The sequence below is a fragment of the Bufo gargarizans genome, chromosome 8 (genome assembly GCF_014858855.1).
Source record: "Bufo gargarizans isolate SCDJY-AF-19 chromosome 8, ASM1485885v1, whole genome shotgun sequence".
Lineage (NCBI taxonomy): Eukaryota > Metazoa > Chordata > Amphibia > Anura > Bufonidae > Bufo > Bufo gargarizans.
This window is the reverse complement of record NC_058087.1, coordinates 199,290,728-199,303,075: the sequence shown is the minus strand read 5'-3', so window position 1 is coordinate 199,303,075 and position 12,348 is coordinate 199,290,728. Positions and strand designations below refer to the sequence as shown.

Sequence of the window (12,348 nt, the reverse complement as noted above, 5' to 3'; positions counted from 1 at the left end):
GCCTAAAAACAGTGAGCAATTGAGGATCAGCAGCTCAATGATCCACAGCTGCAGATCGATCAGTTAATCAAGTCCTTTGGAGGAGTTAATCTGCCTAATCTCGCCCTACTGTCGCAGCCGCAACCTCTCCCTACGCTAATCAGAGCAGAGTGACGGGCGGCGCTACGTGACTCCAGCTTAAATAGAGGCTGGGTCACATGGTGCTCTGGCCAATCACAGCCATGCCAATAGTAGGCATGGCTGTGATGGCCTCTTGGGGCAAGTAGTATGACGCTTGTTGATTGGCTGCTTTGCAGCCTTTCAAAAAGCGCCAAGAAAGCGTCACAAAAGCGCGAAGAAAGCGACGAACACCGAACCCGAACCCGGACTTTTACGAAAATGTCCGGGTTCGGGTCCGTGTCACGGACACCCCAAAATTCGGTACGAACCCGAACTATACAGTTCGAGTTCGCTCATCCCTAATAGATAGATATGAGCTAGATAGATAGATAGATAGATAGTAGATAGTTAGATAATATATAGATATGAGATCGATAGATAGATAGGAGATAGATAGATAGATATGAGCTAGATAGATAGATAGATAGATAGATAGATAGATAGATAGATAGATAAATAGATAGGGATTATTGTAATCTACATTGTAGCAGAAAGTAACGGCTAAATCTACAATGACTTATATCTGACAGGAGAAGACCCTGGAGTAACGGCCAGAATATCACTTTATTGTAAAGGTAAAGGTTTGCTTTTATTGGGAAGAGGTGAATTATGTTTCTTTTTTAGTATATTATATTTTTTTAACTTTCTGATATTTCCAGATATTCAATGAATAAATATTATAATTAATTAAAATGCACAAACACACAGAAAAAAACTGAAGATATGCCGAGTAGCACGTTACACTGACAGATGATTATTTCCTATTATTTAGCGGTAACGTTTTTTTAAATTAAAGCAATGGAGATAGTTTAGTGTAACAGATGTACGTGATGTCAGAGCATTGGGATATTTTCAGTTTCTTTTGAAATATAGACAGATAATAAATGATTATTGTTTTGATTTCAATGAATTAGGCTTCAGCGAATCGAGATTCTGAGATCCGAAGTCGGTTTGTTAAAAACCTTTGTTTGTAATGTTGTTTCCGTACAGCATTAAAATGTATGGGGTCCGTGTAGGAAAACTTTGTCTCGGGTGAAGTTGCGCGAGACTTCAGTGAATGACTTCAGTAGTCCTATCAGCTCCAAACCTGGCTGATGAGGGAGAAGTTAAGCGACAAAAATGTCACAGCTGTTCCAGAGGGACAAGTGCCCCACCTGATTCATCTAAAGGAGACGAAGAAATACCCAGAACGATTGTAAGTGAAAACCAGGGCTAAGGAAGTGCACTCTACTGCCGGACCTCAGAGGGGAGAGGTCCTTACACATGAAAAATAGGATACAAATAAAGGAGAGCAGAGCGCGCACATACAGGACCACTCAGTCCCATCATCTACTGACTCTATGCCATCTCATATTGAAGGGGAACAGCACAAAGTCCATGACAAGACAAGAGGAAGATGATGAGAAGAAGAAGCCTTCATCATATCAGATATTAGGTTAGTTTTTAAACAAATTTTATTTTCATTCAGTCACAATTTTCATCAAATATCTTAATTTCATTGTAAAACTGATTAATTATGGACATTAACTTACAAATTAAAGAAGAATCCAAGATACTTAATAAATGTCGAGGCCTATATCTGAAGGTTTCTACATATGCAGAGCATAGCCAGTTACATATATATACACTTCACCCAATATTTTACAGATAGATAGATAGAACATATCTCACCGTAATAACTTCCGTCTTTTCAGTTTCTGTCAAAGAGAAAAATACAAACAAATAAGTTTTATTAATTATCAGTTTGTTAATCAGATCTCTATTCATCATGTAAATAAGTAAGTGCCCCCCCTCCCCCGATGACCTGTGGGGCCTCCATGTTCTTCATTCCATACATGTGGTGTTCATAGAAACCTAGAATGTGTCGGCAGATAACCATTTGGCCCATCTAGTCTGCCCAATATACTGAATACCATGGATAGCCCCTGGCCCTATCTTATATGAAGGATGGCCTTATGCCTATCCCATGCATGCTTAAACTCCTTCACTGTATTTGCAGCTACCACTTCTGCAGGAAGGCTATTCCATGCATCCACTACTTTCTCAGTAAAGTAATACTTCCTGATATTACTTTTAAACCTCCCCCCTCTAATTTAAAACTATTGTTAATTTCTAATGATAATTAGTTTTCCCTTATTCATAACAGCAGCACAGATAGGGTTAACCTACCCCGTGGACTGGGGGGACCGGCAGAATTATTAGGGAGCCCAAGTAAATCATACAATTAAACAATTAAATACCCCCTATAAAGGAGGGGACCACCTCCAGCCCACTGTGTTGTAGTAAGAAAAAACTAAACTTACTAGGGTGGGATCTTTGAGTGCTTCTGTTAGGACTAAGGGAAAACTAATTATCTTTAGAAATTAACGATTCCCTTACGTCCCACCAGCAGCACAGATGGGAAGATAGCAAGAAGAACCCCTAGGGAGGGCCATTATGCCTGGCAGAATCAAGTATAGTCTGCCCAAAGGCCGAGTACTCAGCTAATCTGGTATCCAATATATAATGGGAGATTAATGATTCAGAGCTCCAGGAGGCAGACTTTCAAATCATGTCGAGAGGAAGAAATACTACCTAGGAGGGCATAGAAAAAAGTAACAAAAATCCTCCTAACAGGAGGAAGAAGAAAATATGATCCCCGGCGACTGTGTACCACGGCCGTGAGGAATACCCGGAAGTGACGTCAGACGCCATTACGACGTCACGTCCGGAAGATGGCAGCGCCCATCGGTCACGGAAAACCAGACCGAGGATGCCGCCGAGAGGAGCAAAACAAGGTGTGATAGCACAGTGCCGACAGCCGGTAAGCTTCCGGAACTGAAGACCAAAGGACCAGCGCCTGAAAAGAAAGAGAGATCCCCGAAAAAAAGGAGGGGATCATCGCCAGTCAACCTGTCCGGAAGGGCAGAAAAAAAACACAGTGGGCTGGGGGTGGTTCCCTCCTTTATAGGGGGTATTTAATTGTTTAATTGTATGATTAACTTGGGCTCATTAATAATTCTGCCGGTCCTACCAGTCCACGGGGGGTGGTTAGCCCCATCTGTGCTGCTGAAGGGACGTAAGGGAATGTCCTCTTGTAGCAGTTTTTCTTCTTTTAAATCTTCTCTCCTCTTTTACCTTTTTGATTCCCTCTATGTATTTAGCAGTCTCTATCATATCCCCTCTGTCTCGTCTTTCTTCCAAGCTCTACATGTTAAGGTCCTTTAATATTTCCTGGTAAGTTGTATTCTGCAATTTATGTACTAGTTTAGTAGCTCTTCTCTGAACTCTCTCCAAAGTATCAATATCCTTCTGGAGATATGGCCTCCAGTACTGCGCACAATACTCCAAATGAGGTCTCACTAGCATCTTCTGCTGCTCTATGACATGGTCTGCCTACCTTTAAGTCTTCTGAAATAATGATCCCTAAATCCCTTTCCTCAGATACTGAGGTTAGGACTGTGTCACTGATTGTATATTCTGCTCTTGGGTTTTTACGTCCCAGGTGCATTATCTTGCACTTATCAACATTAAATTTTAGTTGCCAGATTTTTGACCATTCATCTAGTTTTCCAAAATCCTTTTCCATTTGGTGAATCTCTCCAGGAACATCAACCCTGTTGCAAATCTTTGTGTCATCAGCAAAGAGACACCCTACCATCGAGGCCTTCTGCAATTTCGCTGATAAAGATATTAAACAATATGGGTCCCAGAACAGATCCCTGAGGTACCCCACTGGTAACAAGACCTTGGTCTAAATATACTCCATTGACTACAACCCTCTGTTGTCTGTCCTTCAGCCACTGCCTAATCCATTCAACAATATGGGAGTCCAAGCCCAAAGACTGCAATTTATTGATAAGCCTTCTATGTGGGACAGTATCAAAAGCCTTACTAAAATCCAGATAAGCGATGTCTACTGCACCTCCGACATCTATTATTTTAGTCACCCAATAAAAAAAAAAAACAATAAGATTAGTTTGACATGATCTCCCTGAAGTAAACCCATGCTGTTTTTCATCTTTCAATCCATGGGATTTTAGATGTTCCACAATGCTCTCCTTAAGTATGGTTTTCATTAATTTCCCCACTATTGATGTCAGGCTTACTGGCCTATAGTTGCCCGATTCCTCCCTACTACCTTTCTTGTGAATGGACACAACATTTGCTAATTTCCAATCTTCTTGGACGACTCCTGTTGCCAGTGATTGGTTAAATAAATCTGTTGGTTTTGCTAGTTCACCGCTGAGCTCTTTTAATAGCTTTGGGTGTATCCCATCAGGCCCCTGTGACTTATTTGTATTAATTTTAGACAGCTGACTTAGAACCTCTTCCTCGGTAAAGACACATGCATCAAAAGATTCATTAGTCTTCCTTCCTAACTGAGGTCCTTCTCCTTCATTTTCCTTTGTAAAAACTGAACAGAAGTATTCATTGAGGCAGTCAGTAGTTCAGTTGAGGTCCAGTGAGCTGATTGCCTTTCATATGCAGTGGAGTCATCTCATCTAACAAAGCAGACACGCAGCTAGCCCTTGGGAGTTCCTGGGCAGTGTAGAAGTCCCCTAGGTCACTGCTCTAGGAGTCCCTGTGCAGTGTAGGAGTCCCCTGGGTCACTGCTCTGGGAGTCTCATGCTGACTCCATATCTGGCTATCTCCATATGTAGAGCCATCCCTGGGCTGTCCCCAGTCACTGTATGGGGGAATCTCTGTATTTTTAACATTTATTTAGTCTCTACTTTTAAATTGTTAGCAATGGGTTTAAAACTCACAACCTTCTGTACATGAAAGCAGGAGGAATCTCTGAAACTAAAAAACTTCACTGCCATTCATGTACAATACACTGGCATCTACAGATCTATATAACAGGACACTGGGATAAACAGAAAACTCTCATTTATTTATGTATTACTAAAAATGTCTATATATACACTCACCTAAAGAATTATTAGGAACACCTGTTCTATTTCTCATTAATGCGATTATCTAGTCAACCAATCACATGGCAGTGGCTTCGATGCATGTAGGGTTGTGGTCCTGGTCAAGACAATCTCCTGAACTCCAAACTGAATGTCAGAATGGGAAAGAAAGGTGATTTAAGCCATTTTGAGCGTGGCATGGTTGTTGGTGCCAGACGGGCCGGTCTGAGTATTTCACAATCTGCTCAGTTACTGTGATTTTCCCGCACAACCATTTCTAGGGTTTACAAAGAATGGTGTGAAAAGGGAAAAACATCCAGTATGCGGCCGTCCTGTGGGCGAAAATGCCTTGTTGATGCTGGAGGTCAGAGGAGAATGGGCGACTGATTCAAGCTGATAGAAGAGAAACGTTGACTGAAATAACCACTCGTTACACCCGAGGTCTGCAGCAAAGCATTTGTGAAGCCACAACACGCACAACCTTGAGGCAGATGGTCTACAACAGCACAAGACCCCACCGGGTACCACTCATCTCCACTACAAATAGGAAAAAGAGGCTACAATTTGCACGAGCTCACCAAAATTGGACTGTTGAAGACTGGAAAAATGTTGCCTGGTCTGATGAGTCTCAATTTCTGTTGAGACATTCAAATGGTAGAGTCCGAATTTGGCGTAAACAGAATGAGAACATGTATCCATCATGCCTTGTTAACACTGTGCAGGCTGGTGGTGGTGGTGTAATGGTGTGGGGGGTGTTTTCTGGGCACACTTTAGGCCCCTTAGTGCCAATTGGCCATCGTTTAAATGCCACGGGCTACCTGAGCATTGTTTCTGACCATGTCCATCCCTTCATGACCACCATGTACCCATCCTCTGATGGCTACTTCCAGCAGGATAATGCACCATGTCACAAAGCTCGAATCATTTCAAATTGGTTTCTTGAACATGACAATGAGTTCACTGAACTAAAATGACCCCACAGTCACCAGATCTCAACCCAATAGAGCATCTTTGGGATGTGGTGGAACGGGAGCTTCGTGCCCTGGATGTGCATCCCTCAAATCTCCATCAACTGCAAGATGCTCTCCTATCAATATGGGCCAACATTTCTAAAGAATGCTATCAGCACCTTGTGGAATCAATGCCACGTAGAATTAAGGCAGTTCTGAAGGCAAAAGGGGGTCCAACATTGTATTAGTATGGGGTTCCTAATAATTTTTTAGGTGAGTGTATATACCCCAATGTCCACCATAACTGCCGGGTCCCTGCTGCTTTTCACAGGAGACACCCAGACACATGGTCTGAGATCTGGAATAACACCTATTATAGACATTTTACCCTTTCACATGTAGTTGAAAATTTCTCCTGGAGTTCTGCACTTCTGGGGCCTGAATGCATCCCCCATGCTGAGATAGAGGTTGTTATGGCAGCGTTGGGCCTTTGTAAGTCTCTGAGGCCTGCAACAGAGGTGTTCCTAAGTCCTAAGGAGGCCTGCCATAGCAGTGTTCCTATGGAGGCCTGCCACAGCTGTGTTCCTATGGAGGCCTGCCACAGCTGTGTTCCTATGGAGGCCTGCCACAGCTGTGTTCCTATGGAGGCCTGCCACAGCTGTGTTCCTATGGAGGACTGCCGCAATGCTGTTCCTATGGAGGCCTGCCACAGCGGTGTTCCTATGGAGACCTGCCACAGCTGTGTTCCTATGAAGGCCTGTCGCAATGCTGTTCGTATGAATGCCTGCTGCAACGGTGTTCCTATAGAGGCCTGCCATGGTGGTGTTCCTATAGAGGTCTGCCACGGCTGTGTTCCTATGGAGGGCTACCACAGCTGTGTTCCTATGGAGGCCTGCCACAGCTGTGTTCCTATAGAGGCCTGCCACAGCTGTGTTCCTATGGAGGCCTGCCACAGCGGTGTTCCTATGGAGGCATGCCACAGCTGTGTTCCTATGGAGGCCTGCCACGGCGGTGTTCCTATGGAGACTTGCCACAGCTGTGTTCCTATGGAGGCCTGCCACGGCGGTGTTCCTATGGAGACCTGCCACAGCTGTGTTCCTATGGAGGTCTGCCACAGCTGTGTTCCTATGGAGGCCTGCCACGGCGGTGTTCCTATGGAGACCTGCCACAGCTGTGTTCCTATGGAGGCCTGCCACGGCGGTGTTCCTATGGAGACCTGCCACAGCTGTGTTCCTATGGAGGTCTGCCACAGCTGTGTTCCTATGGAGGCCTGCCACAGTGGTGTTCCTATGGAGGTCTAAAAAAACAGGGTCAAAAGACCACAAAGTCCCTTTAGAGGTCCTAGCTCATGTATATGATAAAACTACATCTTTATTTGATTCTGTTAAAACATCTAATATAGAAAATAAAATTTGTGTAGAATAAAACTATCAGACACTAGCTGGGTACATATGTTGTTTCGCAAATACAGGCGGCAATAGGGTCAGTGCTCTGTATTGCAGCACTGTGTTGTTGATAACCACAGTTTTATGGGTGAGGGGCGTATTTTTGTGATATTACTGGAGATAAATCTAAATGCTCTCATTATACTGCAGTGCTGCACTGCTTACCAAAACTCCCACATACATCACACTCTGTATAGCTGAACACGCTTGAGTGGTTGGTACAACGTTCCACACCATTTGTCACCTCCCACGTCACTGTATATATATGGCGGCTAATCAGAATTTATTGTAGTGGTCACACATACAGACTGCGCTCAGTACAGCTGAATGCATCTGAGTATATTGGAATAACTGGTGTATTGTTGCAGCAATTGTCGCTGCTTAATATGCTCACACACACACACAGTGCTCAGTAAGGCTGAATACATGTGAGTACATTGGAGTTATTGGTGTATCGATACAATCAGTGTGTCATCCACACATTCCGCTGCATGTATATCACACCGCCCTGCACGCTCGCCTTCTCACTTATAATTGGCACCCTATAGCTAGTCCCTGCCTAAAAATCGGCAACAAACACTACAAATCCGGACATGTTTCGTCGCATGTGCGGCTTCGTCAGGGGAGTATGGGTAATAGCGTGCACGTGCCACTGAAAGCCCTATTAAATAGCTACAGTCCCCTCCCTCTCAAATGGTGTCCTCCAATGTGCTGTCCCCAAAGGTGGCACATCATCATCATGCGCGTGCAGCAACACCTCCCCGTCAAACAACAGGCGCGCCGAAGGCAGCGTCTTGCCGTGAGAGAAGGCAAAGATCACGATCACGTGACATGTTCAAAAGTAACCTTAAAATTGCTGCCACCCAGCTATGAGTGTTGTCTTTTAAGCAAAATGATTATCGAATAAAATTAATGTAGGGGACCAGTTACATGGATCTGATTACAGGAACCATAAAGGAGGCCTGCCACAGCGGTGTTCCTATGGAGCTCTGCCAGAGAGGTGTTCCTATGGAGCTCTGCCACAGAAGTGTTCCTATGGAGCTCTGCCACAGAAGTGTTCCTCTGGAGCTCTTCCACAGAGGTGTTCCTATGGAGCTCTGCCACAGCGGGCTTCCTATGGAGCTCTGCCAGAGAGGTGTTCCTATGGAGCTCTGCCACAGAGGTGTTCCTATGGAGCTCTGCCACAGAAGTGTTCCTCTGGAGCTCTTCCACAGAGGTGTTCCTATGGAGCTCTGCCACAGCGGGCTTCCTATGGAGCTCTGCCAGAGAGGTGTTCCTATGGAGCTCTGGAACAGAAGTGTTTCTATGGAGCTCTGCCACAGAAGTGTTCCTATGGAGCTCTGCCACAGAGGTGTTCATATGGAGCTCTGCCACAGAGGTGTTCCTATGGAGCTCTGCCACAGAAGTGTTCCTATGGAGCTCTGCCACAGAGGTGTTCCTATGGAGCTCTGCCACAGAGGTGTTCCTATGGAGCTCTGCCACAGAAGTGTTCCTATGGAGCTCTGCCATAGCAGGCTTCCTATGGAGCTCTGCCAGAGAGGTGTTCCTATGGAGCTCTGCCACAGAAGTGTTCCTATGGAGCTCTGCCACAGAAGTGTTCCTATGGAGCTCTGCCACAGAGGTGTTCCTATGGAGCTCTGCCACAGAGGTGTTCCTATGGAGCTCTGCCACAGAAGTGTTCCTATGGAGCTCTGCCATAGCAGGCTTCCTATGGAGCTCTGCCAGAGAGGTGTTCCTATGGAGCTCTGCCACAGAAGTGTTCCTATGGAGCTCTGCCACAGAAGTGTTCCTATGGAGCTCTGCCACAGAGGTGTTCCTATGGAGCTCTGCCACAGAAGTGTTCCTATGGAGCTCTGCCACAGCAGGCTTCCTATGGAGCTCTGCCAGAGAGGTGTTCCTATGGAGCTCTGCCACAGAAGTGTTCCTATGGAGCTCTGCCACAGCTGGCTTCTATGGAGCTCTGCCACAGAAGTGTTCCTATGGAGGCCTGCCACAGATGTTTTCCTATGGAGCTCTGCCACAGAGGTGTTCCTATGGAGCTCTGCCACAGAAGTTTTCCTATGGAGGCCTGCCACAGAAGTGTTCCTATGAAGCTCTGCCACAGAAGTGTTCCTATGGTGCTCTGCACAGAGGTGTTCCTATGGAGGCCTGCCTGTGGCAGAGCTCCATAGGAACACAGTAAATCTCCTATAGGCTGCAATGGTATTTCATTGCAATCTATGAGAGAGGCGAGCTGAAGGCCACTTGTTAAGGTCCTCTAAAGAGACTTAAAATAAATATTGAGAAAAAAAATAAAATATTTTAACTATTAAAAAAATTTAACAATAGAAAATATGGTAAAGATCATTGTTATTGTTGCTCATAAAATGTTTGTACTAATAAAATATAAACACATTTATTCCGTACAGTGACTGACATAATTAAAAAAAAATTGTGGATTTGCAGTTTTTCTGTTGCTTTGTCTCCCAAAAACGGAAAAAAAGCGATCAAAAGGGCAAATACATTCTACAATGGTATCAATAAAAACTACAGATTGACCCACCAAAACCCCGCCTCCTTGGCTTGGCCATGCCTTCTATCAGTCTGGCTCCGCCTACAGCATGGGGCTACTTGTACATTTTTTTCAGGCCCACTTTGAGTTCCTAATCTGCCCCTGCCTATTGGTGACATTATAGAGGAGTCTTCTACATAGATGTGACCAGGCTCGGCCCGGTGGGCCCCTGAGTAAAGTGGGCCCCTTGTGTCTCACCCCCTGCATAAATGACACATAACACATTAACCTTCTCAGGACCGCCATACGCAGGATTGCGTCTTTGCGGCGGCCCTGTTATTCCGAGTGGACGCGCCGGGCCGTCATCTCGCGAAACGCAAAAGACAATTTCGTCATCAGCCTTCCAGCCAATGATCATCGCTGGCAGGCTGAGGATTTTCAAAAAAACGAATCAGAAGCCAGTTAACACTTTATATTTATAAATATAAGGTGTTAAATGGCTTCTCTTCTCCTCTGCTGGTCCTTTTCGTCGGTTGGTTCCAGCAGAGGAGCACAGTTCACAGTGAGTACACCCAACACTACACTTAGCCCCCAGATCACCCTCCATCACCCCAATTAACCCCTTGATCACCCCTTGATCGCCCCTGTCAATCACCCAGTGAAAGGGAAAAAAGTGATCAGTGTAAACTGTCACTTTTTTTTTTCCACTGGTACTGACTGTTAGTTTTAGGATAGTTTAGGTCCCTTGGTTAGGTAGTTTAGCGATCGGTTAGCGCCCAGCCCACCGCACCGCAGTCACTAGTTCGCTGATTAGAGTATCGCTAATCAGCATTGGTACTGTTATAGTATCTGTAAGTGATCAAAACTGATCACAGTCAGATCTATAATAGTATTAGTGTCACCTTAGCTTGCCCTCCACCCAAAACGCAGTGTTTGCCCAATCAGGCCTGATCGGTCCCCCACACGTGCGTTCACCCACGCCCGCCCCGCCGCAGTGACAATTTTTTTTTTTAATCACTGCACAATCACTTTACACGCGCTGCGGCGATAAAGAAAACTGTTTTGATATTTTTTTATCAACCGCAGCGGCCTCCGGTACTTCGCTAGCCTCCCCTTTGTAAGACAGGCTTGCTTTTTTTCTTGGGTAGTCTCAGGAATACCCCTAAATTTAGTTGATCAATTGGCAAACAAGGGGTATTCTTCTGAAGAGGCCTACAGGATTCTGACCCAGTCGGATGAGGAATGGGAACCCTCATCTGATGAATCCAGCGGGTCAGAATATGAACCTGTAGAAAGCAGTGGCAGTCTGACTTAAAGTTCGGACGAGGAGGTTGAGGTCCCTGATACCACCAGGCGTACCCGGCCCCGTGTCGCTACACCACAGGTTGCACAGGATCCGCTTCAAGGGCAGCAGAGTGGGGCTGGAGCTGTCAGATTACGTGGTGAGGCATACACCAGCAGCGCAGCCCATCCTGGACCTAGTACCAGCACTGCCGTAGAACATGGTGAAGTAGCGAGCACCAGAAGGGCAGTTGAAGCTGGTACGGTGGCACGTGCATTAGTTCCCCCGTCGTAGCCACCGCACAGACAGGCCCGTAAAGCCCCTAGAGTCCCTGAGGTGTTGGCAAACCCTGATTGGCAGCCCCCAACTTCAGCCGCACCAGTAGTTCCCCCTTTCACCGCCCAGTCTGGAGTTCGGGTTGAGACAGCTCAGATCGGTTCGGCCCTGGGGTTTTTTGAGCTGTTCTTGACTGCAGAGCTCTTGGACTTAGTTGTGGCAGAAACAAACCGATATGCCACTGAATTTATAGCCGCCAACCCGGGAAGCTATTATGCCCAGTCTTTCCAGTGGAAACCCGTCCGAGTTTCCGAATTAAAAAAATTTCTGGGCCTTCTCCTCAACATGGGCTTAACCAAAAAGCATGAATTGCGGTCATATTGGTCCACGAACCCAATTCATTACATAACCATGTTCTCGGCTGCCATGTCCAGGACACGATTTGAGACCATCCTGCGTTTCCTGCACTTTAGCGACAACAGCACCTCCCGTCCCAGAGGCCACCCTGCTTTTGAACGGCTCCACAAAATTCGGACCCTCATAGACCACTTTAACAACAAATTTGCAGATTTGTATACCCCTGAGCAAAACATCTGCATAGACGAGTCCCTTATACATTTTACCGGGCGCCTCGGCTTCAAACAATACATCCCAAGCAAGCGCGCCTGGTATGGGGTCAAATTGTATAAGCTCTGTGAAAGAGCCACAGGCTATACCCACAAATTTCGGATCTATGAGGGTAAATATCAGACCCTGGAGCCGGTCGGTTGCCCTGAATACCTGGGGAGCGATGGGAAGACAGTCTGGGACTTGGTGTCACCCTTATTTATTTATTTGGACAATTTCTAAA

At 45.7% G+C, this 12,348-nt stretch overlaps 1 protein-coding gene across 1 annotated transcript in view; it reads right to left on the bottom strand.

Annotated features, from left to right (window-relative positions):
* LOC122945564 overlaps window positions 1-12,348 on the bottom strand; it is a 140,519-nt gene that overhangs the window by 40,539 nt on the left and 87,632 nt on the right. The window contains exon 7 of the mRNA XM_044304629.1: window positions 1,831-1,856. Coding sequence (XP_044160564.1) covers window positions 1,831-1,856 — 26 coding nt within the window. The remainder of the gene's footprint in view (window positions 1-1,830; window positions 1,857-12,348) is intronic.